Below are 16,517 nucleotides of genomic sequence, written 5' to 3'. Positions count from 1 at the left end.
CACTCGCTCAACTCTCCGCAGTAACAATACCCGCTGACAATTAAGACTGTTCTTACTCGATGCCAGGCACTTTTCTCAGCATCTGACACTTGCTCTTCACAACAACCCACGATATTATTATTATTATTATTATTATTATTATTATTATTATTATTATATTATCATCATCATCATCATCATCATCACCACATTATTTAAAGAGAGAGAAGCACCGGGAGGGCTGGTGAGATGCTCAGTGCTTCCTTCGAAAGTCTGATGACCTGAGTTTGGTCCTCAGAACCCGCAGTAAAGTGGAAGGAAAGAAGAGACTCCGAGAAGCTGTCCGCTGGCTTCTGCACATATATCAGCCCATACACTGGCATCACACACCCACGTGCATCATACGCGCGTGCACACACAATTTTACACACACATTTTTTTAAAATCTATTTTTATTTTATGTGCATTGATGTTTTCCCTGCATGCATATCTGTCTGTGTGAGGGTGTTGGATCCACTGGAACAGGAGTTACAGAGAGTAGTAAGGTACCATGCAGGCGATAGGAATTGCACCCAGGACCTCTGGAAAAGCAGCCAGGGCTCTCAACTACTAAGCCACCTCTCTAGCACTTACATATACATTTTTAAAAAGCAGCATGTGGAGCAGAAGAGGTTAAACAACGTTTCTAAGCTGTATAATAGACTTAGTAACAGCTAGTACATGAGAGTACAGGACTCGAACCTGGCAGTAGAATCCTGGCTCCTAATGCAGTCATGCTTTACTAGTCGAAACCTCTTCCTACTGTACCAAAGAAAGTGCAGTTAATCAATACTGGCAGTAGATCCTTGACGAGTGCTGTGCCATGCCCGAGAAGTGGAGTGCAGGGCAGACTGCAGAGCAGAAGACTGGTACAAAGCTTGTTTCCCTACCCGTCTCCTTCTATTTTAGGAGCACTGTCCTTCCTCCGCCAGGATGAGAAAATGACCTTCTGAGATTAACAGCTGACATGCTTCTTCTTCATAAGCAGTCATGAGATGTCTGTCACTCTTATGTCACTGGAGAATGATTATACCATATTCTGAAAAGGCTACAAGTCACAAGGACATCCATCCCTCTTTTGACCAGAAGTAACTCCTATAGATCAAATGCGTAGTCTACTATGACGATAGTTATGGTTAATGGTTTAAAAATAATAGCTGGGTGTGGTGGTGCACACCTTTAGTCCCAGCACTGAGGAGGCAGAGGCAGGCAGATCTCTATGAGATCGAGGCCAACCTGGTCTACAAAGGAAGTTCCAGGGCAGTTAGGGTTACACAGAGAAACCCTGTCTTAAAAAAAAAAAAAGGCCGGGCGGTGGTGGCGCACGCCTTTAATCCCAGCATTCAGGAGGCAGAGGCAGGTGGATCTCTGTGAGTTCGAGGCCAGTCTGGGGTACCAAGTGAGTTCCAAGAAAGGCGCAAAGCTACACAGAGAAACCCTGTCTCGAAACACCAAAAAACAAACAAACAAAAAAACAACCAAACAACAACAACAAAAAATGTGCACACACCACACCCCCCAAGATATCATTCAAATAAAATTAGCAAATACATAAGTTTAACACTACCAGAATCAAGATACAGAACCCCAGCATCCCTCCAAATTTCCTCCTCCTTTCCCAGCACCATGATCATGTTTTCCATCCCTACAGGTTTGCCCATTTAGAGACTGTTACAAGAACGGAATCACATGGTCTACAGTCTCTTTTGAGTGTGGCTTCTTACTTTTCATTGTAAATTTTTTTATTATTTTTTTTTGTGGGTGCACGTATGTGGCGGTCAGAGGACAACTTTTGAGTATCTATCTGTTCTCTCCTTTCACCATTTGAGTCCTGGGGGTCAAATTCAGGTTATCAGGCTTGGCAGCAAGTATCTTTAACTGCCCAGCCATTTCACTGGCATGAATATGGCTTTTTTCATTTAGCATTACACATCTGACATTCATCCATGTTGCAACATGCAACAGTAGTCTCTCCTTTTTTAAAAAGATTTTAGATTTACTATATATATCTATGAGTGTTTTGCCTCATAAGGAGATCAAAAGAGGACACTGGATTCCCTTGAACTGGATTACAGATAACTAGATAGTTACAGATACCATGTAAGTACTGGGAACAGAACCCAGGTCCTCTGCAAGAGCAACAAATGCTCTTAATCACTGAGCCATCTCTCCAGCCCCTCCCCATTTTATTGTTTTAAATTATGTGTGTATGTGGGGGGGGGGGGTATGTACATGTGAGTGCAAGTGCCTGGAGTCCGGAAGAGGACAGGATCCGATTCCCTGAAGTGATAGGCAGCTATTAGTTGCCTGACATGGGTTCTAGGAACTGAACTTGGGTCCTTTGCAAAAGCAGTAAGCGTTCTTAACCCCTGAGCCATCTCTCCAGCCCAAGTTTGTCTATTTTTAATACTAAACTTCATTCCGCTATATGAATGTATCTTAGTGTATATCACCTACCAGATGAAAATCACTTGGACTGTTTTCATTTGTGGAGCAATTTCATGCTCACAGTTTCTATTTACTTGGGATAAAAATAGGATTGTGCCGGGCAGTGGTGGCCTTTAATCCCAGTACTTGGGAGGCAGAGGCAGGTGGATCTCTGTGAGTTCGAGGCCAGCCTGGGCTACCAAGTAAGTTCCAGGAAAGGCGCAAAGCTACACAGAGAAACCCTGTCTTGAAAAACCAAAAAAAAAAAAAAAGGATTGTATGTGAATTTGATGATGGCCTTTGCTATTACACTTTGCCCTATATTACCTTAATACAAAATTATAAACAAAACTTTTTATTACATTTATTTGTGTTTGTGTGCATGTACGGTGAGGTTATGGAAGTCAAAGGACAACCTATGAAAGTCAGTTCTCTCCTTCCACCAGAACCTTTCACCTGGGTCTCAGGGACTGAATTCAGGTTGTCAAGCTTGGAAGCAGGCACCTGTACCTGCTAAGCAATCTTGAATCTCTTTGAGGACTGTAGAATTTGGTTTTAACACATACTCATTAGAACATGTATTTGGATACACTCTTGCTCTGGTTTGAATATGCTTTGTTCCCCTAACTCTTGTAGTAGTTAGTTTTTGTTTTGCGATAGAGCCTCACTATGTGGCCCTGGCTGTTGGAACTAGGCATGTGCCACAACACCCAGCTTCTTGCAGTAGTTTAATCCACAGAGAATTACTTGATGGTATTAAGAGGAAAGGAGGTTGATTTAGCTTTGGTGTGCAGAAGTGGGGCTTAAGGAAGTTACAGCTTCATGACTGACTCCTGACAGCTTTGTAAGCAGACAGACACATGGACTATTCATGTCTCTCACCATGATGTCATCCAGCCGGAGTCTGTACCATGCTGTTGGCTTCCAGCCTCCAAAACTGTGAGCTAGGTACACCCTTTCTCCCTAAGAAGTAACCTAATTCATTACAGTAATGAAATTTTGACTACAGCTTGCAATCAAGTCCTTTCCTAAAACAGTAGCTATTATATTCAGTAGATATTCATTAAAAGTTACTGAAACTGGGCTGGCAGGATGGCTCAGCAGGTCAAAGAAACCAGTCATGAGCCTGAAAACCTGCATTCAATCCCCAGAACCCACAAGGTCAAAGGACAGAACCAACTACCTCAAGTTGTCCTCTGACTTCCATACACCTATGCACTTAAAAGTACACACACTGCTGGGGGACACACACCTTCACTCTTAGCACTCAGAAGGCAAAGGCGGGCGGATCTCTATGAGGACAGCCAGAGCTGTTATATAGAGAAACTCTGTTTTGAAAAACCAAAAGGATGGATGGATGGATGGATGGATGGATGGATGATAGATAGATAGATAGATAGATAGATAGATAGATAGATAGATAGATAGATAGACAGACAGACAGAAACGTGCATTCGCATGCACACGTGCGTGTACACACACGTACACACACACACACCCTTATCTTGCACAATAAATCTGTAACCTCAGAGCTTGGAAGACGGAAAAAGGAAAACTGACACAAGCCTGAGGTCAGCCTAGGACTGAAAGGATTTCCAGACCATCCTGGGGTAGCAAATATAAAAACAAACCAAAAACAAGAGGTACCAGTTTATACTAAAAACCCGACAAAATCCATTACCAAATGTATCTGATAAGCACACTTTCACTTTGTGTAGCATATTAGCTACACTACCAGAGTGTGGAGACAACAATGACCTTAAGACTGTGAAAACTGACCTCTCCACTTCCGGAGCTCAACCTAGAAAGCTACTCAGGGAACTCCTGATCAAACCACTCCATGGCTTAATCCTTTATATCCTAATGAGGCTCCTAGGTAGATGGCTAGAACAATGTGCCAATGAAAAGTCTCCACAATACTGCACACATGATAGGATTTTTATTTGTTCACACGTGTATGCACACACTCGTGCATGTGTGCATGAGAGGGACAGAAGAGGGTGTCAGATCCCCTGGAGCTGAAATTACAGGTGGCTGTTAGCCACCTGACAGGGGTACTGGGAGCCACACTTGGGTCCTCTGGAAGAGCTACAAGTACTCTTAACCGCTTAGCCATCTCTCCACCCACATGAAGAGATGTTTAAGGGTGATTTATTTGATATCTTCCCTGCCCCCCCCCGGGGGGTGGGGGGTGAGCACTGAACCCAGGGCCTTGCACTTACTAGGCAAGCGCTCTACCACTGAGCTAAATCCCCAACCTCCTGCATTTTTCTAAGATTGATTGATTGATTGATTGACTATGCAAACAGCATGTATGACTGCAGGCCAGAAGAGGGCACCAGATCTCATTACAGATGGTCGTGAGCCACCATGTGGTTGCTGGGAATTGAACTCAGGACCTCTGGAAGAGCAATTAGTGCTCTTATCCTCTGAGCCATCTCTCCGGCCCCCTGTATTTTTTTTTTTTAAAGTGGTCTATGGGGCTAGAGAGATGGATCAGAGGTTAAGAGCACTGGCTGCTCTTTTAGAGGTCCTGAGTTCAACTCCCAGTAACCACATGGTGGCTCACAACTATCTGTAATGAGATCTGGTGCCCTCTTCTGGCGTGCAGATAGAACATTATATACGTAATAAATAAATCTTTTTTTTCTTTTTTTGGTTTTTCAAGACAGGATTTCTCTGTGTAGTTTTGGCCCCTGTCCTGGAGCTCGCTCTATAGACCAGGGGCCTCAAACTCAGAGATCCGCCTGGCTCTGCCTCCCGAGTGCTGGGATTAAATGAGTGCTCCACCACTGCCTGGCCTATAATAAATCTTTAAAAAAAAAAAAAAAAAGTGGTCCACACACAAGGAACAAACCTATCTGCCTTTTACCTATAACCCACTCCACGATTCTACAATGGCTGGTCACAGTTCTTACAGCCAGTGATCTCTTTCACTACCATCCCTGTATTTTATCTCATCTAGTGAAAATCTTCACATTTATCTTGACATGTCTTAAGAAAAAATGTTGTGTGAGGTGACACCATGATCTATCATATTTAAGCTAAACCGAAGATGTGCTTAATGTATCAGTGCCCAATCTACTACAGGCCTAGCTGTGAAAGAGATGCCGTGTCTAGCTTGTACAGCAGTTTCAATCACACTGTTCAAAGGCCACATTTAAGTAGAGAGTACAAACTAGACCTAAAATAAAGCAAGAGACTGGACTGATAACATAAACCTGTAATCCGAGATACTGAAGCAATTGCGGCAGGACAATCTTAAATCCAAGGACTCCTGAGCTACAGAGAGTTCAAGGGCAGCCTAAGAAATTCAGTAAAACTCTGTCTCAAAATTTTAAAAGGGCTAGATGCCAGCTGTGGTGGCACACATTTTTAGTCCCAGCACTTGGGAGGTAGAGGCAGGTAGATTCTTTGTCCTCAAAGCGAGTTCCAGGCCAGTGAGGGCTACATAGTAAAATCCTGCCTTAAAAAGAAAAAGAGGCTGGGGAGATAAATAGCTTAGCTATTAAGAGCACTGGTTCAATCCAAGCATGCACATGGCAGCTCACAACTGTCTGTAACTCCAGTTCCAGGGGATCAGACACTCTCACACTGACACACATGCAGGCAAAGCACCAATGCACATCAAATAAAAATAAAAAAATTTAAAAAAGAAAAAGAAAGAGAAAGGGGTGGGGCTATAGCTCAGTGGTAGAGCATCTGTCTGAATGTGCAAGATACCTGGGCAGGATCTTCAGTATTAAAAAAAAAAAAAAAAACAGAAAGAATAAAAGGCTCATATGAATAAAATTCTTAAGGGTTCATATCTAATTAGCATGCTAAGCTTTTTTTCTTAACTCTATAAACATCAACAGCTAGGTACTATTTGTCCATTACTATCCTGATTTTTTTAGTATTACAACTCCTGCACTCATAGAAACACCTCAATCCAGACAAACTAGAATGGTTGGTTACCTTGCTACCAGCATCTATTATGTTCCAAACATAGGGCAAATAGATAACAGCAAAGAAAAGCTACAAATGTCCTCCTTACTTCATAGACTTTAAGGGCAAGAAGATAAGTCAGCAGGAACGCAGTTAAGCACTAAGAAGGAAGCAGGCTGAGCACACAGGGAGCCTGTCTGCAGCAAGGAGAGGAGAGGGCTCTCGAGGTCGAGATTAGAAACCTTCCAGGAAAGGAAGACATACGGGGTTCCTAACAGAGGCTTCCTCCCAAACAGCTAAGGCCATGAAGCCGACAATGCTGGCTGGGTCACAGAACTGAAAGAGAAACTGTCGCAGATGTTTAAGCAAGCAAGGGGGAGGGGTGAAATGAGGTGGTCAGAGGAAGAAGAAACTGTATCAGTGGACTGCAAAGCAAGGTCAGAAGCAGAGATTTTATTTGAGGACAGCAAGAAACCACCCGATGGTCTGAAGGAGGAGAAACCTAGCCACTAAGGGTTTCAGAGGAGCACGTGGGGCCAGGTGGAAGTGTAGAGCAGTCCGTCTGAGACCCATTCCCTCCTGAGCAGAGACATGGGGGCCTGACAAAGTAAGCAGCCACAGGGATGGAGCGAACTGGGAAGGCTGGAAAGAGGTGCTAAGGAAGAACAATCCACAGAATGTTGTATTTAAGATGTTTGTTGGTGTTCTCTCTTTCATAGAGACATCACTGGCAAAAGAAATGTGATTCAAACAGTGGGCACTGGCTGTTTATTAAGAGTAAGGAAGGGGGGCTGGAGATGGCTCAGTGGTCAAGAGCACTGACTTTTTTTCCAGAGGTCCTGAGTTCAATTCCCAGCAACCACATGGTGGCTCACAACCACCTGTAATGAGATCTGATGCCCTCTTCTGGCCTGTAGGGACACAGGTAGGCAGAACATTGTATACGTAATTAAATACATTTTTTTAAAAAAGAGTAAGGAAGGGATGGGCTGGAGAAATGATTCAGAGGTTAAGAGCACTGGCTGCTCTTTCAGAGGTCCTGAGTTCTATTCCTAGCAACCACGTGACGGCTCACAATAGAGCACTCATATACATAGAGTACATAAATAAATAAACCTTAAAAAAAAAAAAAAAAAAAGCAAGAGTGAGGAAGGGGAAGTGGGATGCGGTGATTCAATAGCTCAGCAGGTAAAGGTGCTGTAGCCAAGCCTGACAACCACAATCCATCACTGGGACCGTCGTGGAAAGAGCGAGCTGATTCCCAAAAGTTGTCCTCTAACCTTTGCAGGCACACAAAAAAATGGATAGTCTTTATCTTAGATGGGCCTACTAGAGATTTTCTAGGATCTCTGTTAAGCAAGTATCCTTCTGTAAATGTTCCTCATAAAACTTGAGAAATTAGCCGGGCGGTGGTGGCGCACGCCTTTAATCCCAGCACTCGGGAGGCAGAGGCAGGCGGATCTCTGTGAGTTCGAGGCCAGCCTGGTCTCCAAAGCGAGTTCCAGGAAAGGCGCAAAGCTACACAGAGAAACCCTGTCTCAAAAAAACCAAAAAAAAAAAACCAAAAAAAAACTTGAGAAATTGAAAAGTTATGCTTTTCACTGATATTGACTCATGTTAGCCAGAGGTAGATTTTTGAAGGCTATAATGAACTTGTGAGTGGCAGTGTTAACTTGTGAAGTGTTAAGATTAATTCTGTGTGTGTGTGTGTGTGTGTGTGTGTGTGTCTGTCTGTCTGTCTGTCTGTCTGTCTGTCTGAGTGCCTGTGTGTTCATTCCTAGGTATGCTAGGCAGGCTGATCTTTATCTCCACCCCCCATGGCAGCTTTGATATCAAAGCTTTTTCTTTCATTTTTTTTATTATTAAGACATTTTCTATTCATTTTACATACCAACCACAGATTCCCCTCTCCTCCCGTCCCCAGCCTTCCCTTCAATATCAAAGCTTTTAAGAAAAATAACTCTTATTCTATTGGTGGCACACACCTTTAGTCCCAGCACTTGGGAGGCAGAGGCAGGCGGATCTCTGTGAGTTCAAGGCCAACCTGGGCTACCAAGTGAGTTCCAGGAAAGGCACAAAGCTACACAGAGAAACCCTGTCTCGAAAACCCCCCCCCCAAAAAAAAAAACCAAAAAAAAAAAAAAAGGAAAGAAAGAAAAAGGAAAATACAAAACTCATTAAAAATTTCTGCTGAGCCATCTCACCAGCCCCAAACCATTTTTGACTCTGTTGGTTTTACCTATTGTTCACTCAACGGTAGAGATTGTTGTCAACAAATGTGTTAGGTTAGATGAACAAAATGAAAGTGTTTGCCACCTTCAAGGACCTCGTAGAGAAGAGGCGGCAGAGAGGGTGAGATACTTAGTCATTTTCCTTACGTTGGATTGCAGGTTATGAAGGAAGGGCAGATATATGTGAGTCTTTATATTGGCCTGATAAGGATGGCACTGAAGCTGAGATCTGAAACAGATGTTAAGGAAAAGGAGATTAGGGAACTGAAGGATAAAGAGAGGGTGTTGTGTGTTCATTTTTGAGGAGAGACCGGTGTGTACAGAAGTGAGGCAGCAAAGACTGAGCCCCCTCATGAAACTGAAAGAAACCCAGAATGAGTGAAGAGGGTTGTATATGTCTTGTTTTGGTTTTTGAGACAGGATCTCATTGTACAATGCAGGCTGGCCTTGAACTCATGGCAGACCTTTTCCCTCAGTAGCCTAAGTACTGGCATTACAGATGTGAACTATCTAACCTAGCTGCAGAAGCAGGATCTGTTTTAACTCTGAGGATGGAGAAGTCAAGGTTAATGCATTATAGGCAACATTAAAAGTAAAGATGGGCAGATCAATGGTGGTGCACCTTTAATCCAGCGAGGCAGGTGGATCTCAGTGAGCTGGAGGCCAGCCTGGTCTACAAAGTAAGTTCCACGACAGCCAAGGCTATTACACAGAGAAATCCTGTCTCGAAAAACTGCACACACACACACACACACACACACACACACACACACACACACACACACACATACACAGATGACTTGAAGAGAAAACTTGAAAGTTTGTTGGATATTATAAGTATTGTTTCAATTAACTTGTATTTCATTTATCTATATAGTGGATATATAAATTATTGTACTGTAAGCTGGGGTTAAAAATAAATCTTTAGCTCTTTAGCCACATGTAGGGGTACATGCTTAAAGTCCCATTACTCCCAACTAAAATAGGACACTCACAAGTGGGAGCCCGTGAGATGGTTCAGCAGGTAAAGAGAGCCGCCCGCTACCAAGACAAAGCCTAATGACCCAAATTCAGGCTTTGGGATCTACAAAGCAGGAGAGAACCAACTCCCAAAAGTTGTATTTTGACCTTCATATTACTTGCGCCATGGCACTCAAAGCCTACACACATCTAAATAAATAAATAAGCAAACAAACCAACAAATGTAATTTTTAAAAAGTTAAAAACCAAAAAGCTAGGGAGGAGTGAGTGGTTCAGTGGTAGAGAGCTGGCCTAGCATGTGCAACCCTCAAGATCTCTCTCTCTCTCTCTCTCTCTCTCTCTCTCTCTCTCTCTCTCTCACACACACACACACACACACACACACACACAATTACTCAACGATGCCAAGAGACTTCACTCTTCTCTAACCATTTCCATATAAAAGCCAAATGAAATTAGTAAATAAGTTGCAGCAAGCTATACGCCACACTATTACACAAACTTAGTATTTCACAGGTTAGCACTGCCACTTGCAATTCATTATGGCCTTCAAAATCTACCTCTGACTAACACGACACAGCAGCAGTGAAAAGCATAACTTGTCAATTTCCCAACTTTTATGAGGAACATTTACAGAAGGATACTTTACATCAATGTTTTATACAAAATGTTAAACAGAAGTCCTAGAAAATCTCTAGTAGGCCCATCTAAGATAAAGACTGTTTTTTTTTTTTTTTTTCAATATGATGGGTATTGGAACCTAAACCCTCCTGCACACTAGGTGAGCATTAAATCATATCCCTATATCATATCATCAAGTTGCCCAGTCAGTCTAGCCTTCAGCTTACTCTACAGTGCAAACAGCCTTGAACTTGTGATTCTGCTGCTGGGATTACAGGTCTGTGCCACCAGGCCATCTCCGAAGACAAATTTCATTGCTGCCCTTTCAAGTTGATGGGGGTGGGGGAGTTATAAAACAGGAATGGTGGGTCACACTATAATCCTGGCATTTGGAAAGCTGAGGCAGGCAAACAACTATCCTAAGTTTCAGGCTAGCTTAGCTACAAGTGAGATACTTTCTCTCTACAAAGAAAGAAAAAAAAAGAAAGGAAAGAAAGAAAAGTATAAAACTATACTTTTAGTATGAATATATCTGAACAAGTTTTGAGAAAGGCAAAGCAGAGAGAGAGAGAGAGAGAGGGAGGGAGGGAGGGAGGGAGGGAGGGAGGAAAGAGAAAAGAAAGAAAGCGTCTCGTTATGTAGTCCTGTCTGGCCTTGAACTCTTGTTCCTCCTGCTTCAGGTTCCTGAGTGCTGGGGTTACAGATGTGCACTTCCATGGCAGGTTGGGGCTGAGGAAAGCACCAATGACAAGGATCCTGCAGTTTAAAAATGGAAAGGAATAAGATGGCCAAAATAAAAAAACAGGGACACTATTAGGTTACATGCAAAAAGAAAATCCTCTAAGGCTTGGAAGTGTAGCTCAGTGGCAGAGTATGTTCCCAGCATATATGATACCTTGGGTCTAATCTCCAGTGGTACTTTCATGAGTGTGTGCACACGCACACACACAAAACACACACCCCATACACACACGTTCCCAAGAAGAAAGAATTACTGACTCAAGAAAAAGAATCTCTAGAGCTGGAAAGACGGCTCAGTGGTTAAGAGCACTGGCTTTTCCAGGGGGCCTGGGTTCAATTCCCAGCACCCACATGGTAGCTCATCACCATCTGGAACTCCAGTTCCAGGGAATCCAACACCCTCTTTAGTCCTCACAGGCATCCGGCATGAATGTGGTATACAAACATACATACAGGTAAACTATCCATATACATAAAATTTTTAGAAATTATGGCCGGGCGGTGGTGGCGCACGCGCCTTTAATCCCAGCACTCGGGAGGCAGAGGCAGGCGGATCTCTGTGACTTCGAGGCCAGCCTGGACTACCAAGTGAGTCCCAGGAAAGGCGCAAAGCTACACAGAGAAACCCTGTCTCGAAAAAAAAAAAAAATTTAAAAAAAAAAAAATTAAAAAAACAAAGCCCCCCTAGTAGATGGGTATGCAGCTCAGCAGTAAAACATGTATTTAGAGTGCATGATATCCTGGGTTCAAGGCCAGCACAGCAACAAAATACAAAAGCCATCCCACCAATTAAATCATATTCGAGATTTAAATGAGCTAGCAGCTTTGCCACTTTAAACATCTCCGTCAAGTTCTCTGGGTTGCATGTATGCCCTTCACTGGGATACACTAGAGGAAACACGAGCAGCTATTTCCCTCCCCAGCTAGTTACATTTCTTACTAACAAAGATGAACCTGCATACAAAGCAGTGGTCTCCATCATGAACATGAATCATAACTGACTAGCCTGTACCTGTTACAAATATAGAATCCAGGACTTTAGTCTCTGAGGGTCTGGTTTAGTAGACCGGAAGTAGGAACTATGTCCCTCAAGCCCCCAGTCTTTTTTTTTTTTTTTATCTTCATCACGTTTGTTTATGCATCATACATAGTGTTGGGTTTTAGAGTCAACCTACATTTTAAACAAACAACCCAGGTGGCTTCTGACACAGATGGTCCTTCTTCTGAACACCAAGGAAAGGTTACCCACGAGCAGCTTACCCACCGCCCCTTCAGTAGCTAAGTACTCATTTGGAGGTGCTACAGAAATTCCGACATAATGGCTTGGATTCCCACCTGAAAACTTGGGGTAAAAGCCTTCTTACTAACTGTGCACCACTCTCCTACTAGACACTGGCAGATCTGTCATGGTTTGTTCTTTCCACAAGGACTAGGAACTAGCCAAGCCCAATGTCAAACTTCCAATGAAAACTCAGCATTAGTCAGGAAAGACCTGGGATGCACTGGCTATGTTCTGCAGACTCCTTAAGATCCTTTAAAATCAGGCTGACTATAATATAAATTTCTTCTAAAAGCCTTTGGTAAGGCCATCTAGAAGACAAAGATCTTTCTCTTGGATTCCTTTGATAGCCTGGCTCAGTGCCAAGCAGACAAAACAAACAACAGAAACCAACAGAGGCACAGGTGCCCTGTTAGGATGTACAAGGAAAGAGACCTCTGATCCAGTGCCCATCTGACAGCAAACATGCCAACAAGCAGCTTAAGGGGAGGTAGAATTGCTCCTAAAATATTTTTGGTACCACATACAAATTTCACATTCTTTTTTCAAGTAGATATTTAGAATTAGATCTAAAGTTGGAACCTCCTTCACTTACTACTTTGGAAATACTTTTTTTTTAGATTTATTTATTTTTATTTTGTGTTTATGTTTTGCCTGTATGTTTGTTTATGCGTCATCCGTGCGCTTGGCACCTGTGGAGTTCAGAAGAGTGATCTGATCCCCTAGAACTAGAAGTACAGATGGTTGTGAGCCACCATATAGGTGCTGGCAACTGAACCCAGGTCCTCTGCAAGAACAGTATGCTTCTTTTACTGGGCCATCTCTCCAGCCCCTGGAAATGCTCTTTGTGGATCAGGTAAAATATCTCTACCACCGATGGATGCATCCACCCAATCATTCATCAGAATTCTGTGGGGAAATCAGTAAGGTCAGAATAACTGATCGTTTGATTCATTCGTAAGAAGGCTTTACCAAGCACCCTAAACAATCTTTCTAATTGATTTGATAACTTTCTCTATTTAGTGTATCTTAAAAACATGAGTTTGCCGGGTGGTGGTGATGGTGGCTCTTGTCTTTAATCCCAGCACTCGGAAGGCAGGGGCAGGTGGATCTCTGTGAGTTCAAGGCCAGCCTGGTCTACAAACTGAGATCCAGGAAAGACACCAAAACTACACAGAGAAACCCTGTCTCGAAAAACCAAAAAAGAAAAACAAAAACAAAAACAAAAACCATCAGTTTTAGCAACATGGAAGCTGGCCATGAGACAGGGTGTGGCTATGGCTCAAGCTTGTAATACCGACACTCTGAAGGCCAAGGCAGGAGGACCGCAAGTTCAAACCCAGCACAGACCACATAGCAAGACCCTACCTCAAAAACAAACCAAGATCTAGAGATGGCTCAGCTGTTACAAGAACTTGCTGCTTTTGCAGAAGATTTGGGTTTGGTTCCAGTACCCACATGACAGCTCACAACTGTTTATAATTCCAGTTCCAGGGAATCTGGTATCCTCACACAGACATACATGTAGGCAAAACACCAATGCACACAATATATATACAAACAAATATAAACAACAAGTTAAAAGCCACATTATTTTCATTTTGCAATATGAAAAACTAAAAGACTATATATACTAACCTTATGTAATAGAAACAGTATACTTGTAAATGTCTAGGCTAAATTCCATTTCTACTACTTGCTAGAGAATTACTTAGCTCCTTTAATCTCATTTTTTTCATATGTAAAGTGGGAAAAATATGTTCAACTTTGCCATGATTTGAAAGTGTGACCATGTAAATGGAGCACTTAATCAAGGTACTTATCTAATTTATTTCAGATATAATGTAAGATTGCATCTACACTCCACAAAACAGAGGGACAGTCTAAATTTTTTTTTTTTTTTTTGGTTTTTCGAGACAGGGTTTCTCTGTGTAGCTTTGCGCCTTTCCTGGAGCTCACTTGGTAACCCAGGCTGGCCTCGAAGTCACAGAGATCCGCCTGGCTCTGCCTCCCGAGTGCTGGGATTAAAGGCGTGCGCCACCAATGCCCGGCTCAGTCTAAACATTTATCAATAAAATTTTTATAGACAGCAATACATTTTTGGTAGATTTTTAGGAGTCTTTCAATGAAAATGCCTTCGATTTATTCACTCAATTCCTACCCCTGAACAGGGTTTCCTGTCCTTGGATAGTCCTTTACTGGCCCCATTACTTTCCCACCTCCCTACCACCCTTTTACAAGTTTTGTTTGTCTTTTGTTTTGTTTTTGCCAGGTGTGGTGACCCATGCCTGTAACCCCTGCACTCAAGAGGCCAAGATAGACAACTGGCTTAGTCCAATAACAGACTAAGCTGTAGTCTGAGACCTGTATCAAACAAGAAAAACTGTTGTGTAAGTGGGTCTTCTTTAGAACCTTTCCGGCCCTTCCCTCTTAAAAGCCCTCCTTTTCAAGCCCTAATTAATCCTCAGACCTCTGCTCTATTACTAAAAATTCCCAAGAAGGTTTTTATACAACAACTTTGTAGTTTATACCAACACTACTATAAACATTTGATCCATGCAATTGCCCAATTCAATACACAAGGCTGATGTTATACCTCTTTTTTAACAGTGGAGACCAAAGGTACACGACTAGAAAGCAATTAAGGCTCAGAATTTCAGATTCCGAATTTAGTAATCTACTATTTATAAATTTATAAAGCTATTGCATCTTGCATACTCTTCTTTTATGCCACTTACTCATGAAAACATGGAGGAAACTATCTTTGTATCTCCTGATACCATCAAAGTACTGCTACAAGAACAGCTTCCTCTCCGTAGTGTTTTCTAGAGTACACAAGCAAAGCGGACTACTACAGACACTAAAGCCACGAGTTCCTTTCAATACTTGCTCCCCGATCTTCAAGTGAAGAAGAACTCCGGGCTGCTGCATAAGAAAGGCTAAGAGCTTGCGCCACAGTCCCTCTACGCTGCCACACACTTCACAACTTCCAGTTATCTCTCCTCTTTCCTCCTCCCAAAAGTTTTTTTGGGGTCTGACATCCCAACTGGAACCCATTTCGACGGCAAATGACCCTAGTCTCAAAGGGACCACAGCTAAGTCTTCCTCCTCAAACACCGCGGAAGCTCTTTTCCGGACATTTATGGGTGTCCCTCCTATGTCCACACGCCTGGTCTGAGAAACTTCATCTTCCAGAGTCCACACCTTCTAGACTATTTTTTCCCTCCCACAGCCTCATGCTCACCCTTGCACCTCCTCCAAAATCTCCCAGCCATTGGGGTTGGCGAGCGATACTTCCTATCTCGCCCGGCCCGGATCTCCCGGCCTGCAGTCAGGACGCCCTGATCCGGCCCAAGCGGACAGCGGCCCCCTTCAGTACCCCAAACCCCGAGGCCCATCAGCCCCGATCCCTGCCCCGCCTCCCGGCCCAAGGCGCCAAGTCCTCGGGGCTCCGTCTCCAGGCCTGGCCCGGGCTTCCAGGGCCTAAGACTCAGCGGGGAGACAGGAAGGGGCTGCAGCAGCGGGCCGGACACCGGGCGGGCCGGGCGCTCGGGCCGGGCGGCTCCCAGCTCCCGCGGCCAGAACTCAGCCCTCCCGCTCCGCCGGCCCGCGCCTCCGCGGCCTGCCCTCACCTGATCCAGGTTCTCGTCGCTGCCGCTGTCTTCCGTATCCGAGTCGATTACGACACGGCCTTTCCGCTTCTTTACCATGGTGGTCCCCCGGCTCCCACGCCGGACGCCGCCGGGACTCCCCTCTTGCCCGCCTGCCAGTGGGACCGCCACTGCCGCCACCGCCGCCGCCGCCGCCGCTCGACCCACACAAAGGCGACCGCGCATGCGCGCTCCGCTCCGCCCCTGGCCCCGCCCCCCGCCGGGCGCACGCCGTTCGCCGAGGCCTGGAGCCCCGCCCCGCCCCACCCCCGACGCAGCGCGAGGGGCGGAGCTACGCTCCCGCTGGTTCCGGGCGGGAGTTAACTCCGTCTCTTTCCGCGGGCCGGAAGCTGATGCGGTGTCGGAGCTGCGGGCTGCCCAGGGATTCTCTGCGTGAAGCTGGTTTGAGCCGCCGGACCAGGGTCCACTCTAAGGAAGCTCATGCATCTCCAGCCTTGGAAGGCGACTTCAGGAGCCAACAGTGTGGAGGACAGTCGCCTGGAACTCGCTGAGGTTATGGGTGGAAGAACCGGAGCCTCCCTGCCTGAGCCGTAGTAGTAACAGGCGAACTGCGACCCAAAGAATTCGGGAAGAGTATTCCAGGCGATAGCATCGTGGGAAGAAGTCCAGCGATAATAAAAT

General features: G+C 44.4%; 1 protein-coding gene across 1 annotated transcript in view; it reads right to left on the bottom strand.

Annotated features, from left to right (window-relative positions):
- Positions 1 to 16,066, bottom strand: part of LOC114692308 (RNA polymerase-associated protein RTF1 homolog) — a 62,791-nt gene extending 46,725 nt beyond the window's left edge. Inside the window, exon 1 of the mRNA XM_028867982.2 lies at positions 15,858 to 16,066. Coding sequence (XP_028723815.1) covers positions 15,858 to 16,061 — 204 coding nt within the window. The 5' untranslated portion in view covers positions 16,062 to 16,066. The remainder of the gene's footprint in view (positions 1 to 15,857) is intronic.
- Between the last annotated feature and the right edge of the window lie 451 nt (positions 16,067 to 16,517).

This window comes from Peromyscus leucopus, chromosome 4 (assembly GCF_004664715.2).
Source record: "Peromyscus leucopus breed LL Stock chromosome 4, UCI_PerLeu_2.1, whole genome shotgun sequence".
In the NCBI taxonomy this organism is placed as follows: Eukaryota; Metazoa; Chordata; class Mammalia; order Rodentia; family Cricetidae; genus Peromyscus; species Peromyscus leucopus.
The sequence above is the reverse complement of the archived record's forward strand: the minus strand, read 5'-3'. Positions and strand labels throughout refer to the sequence as shown.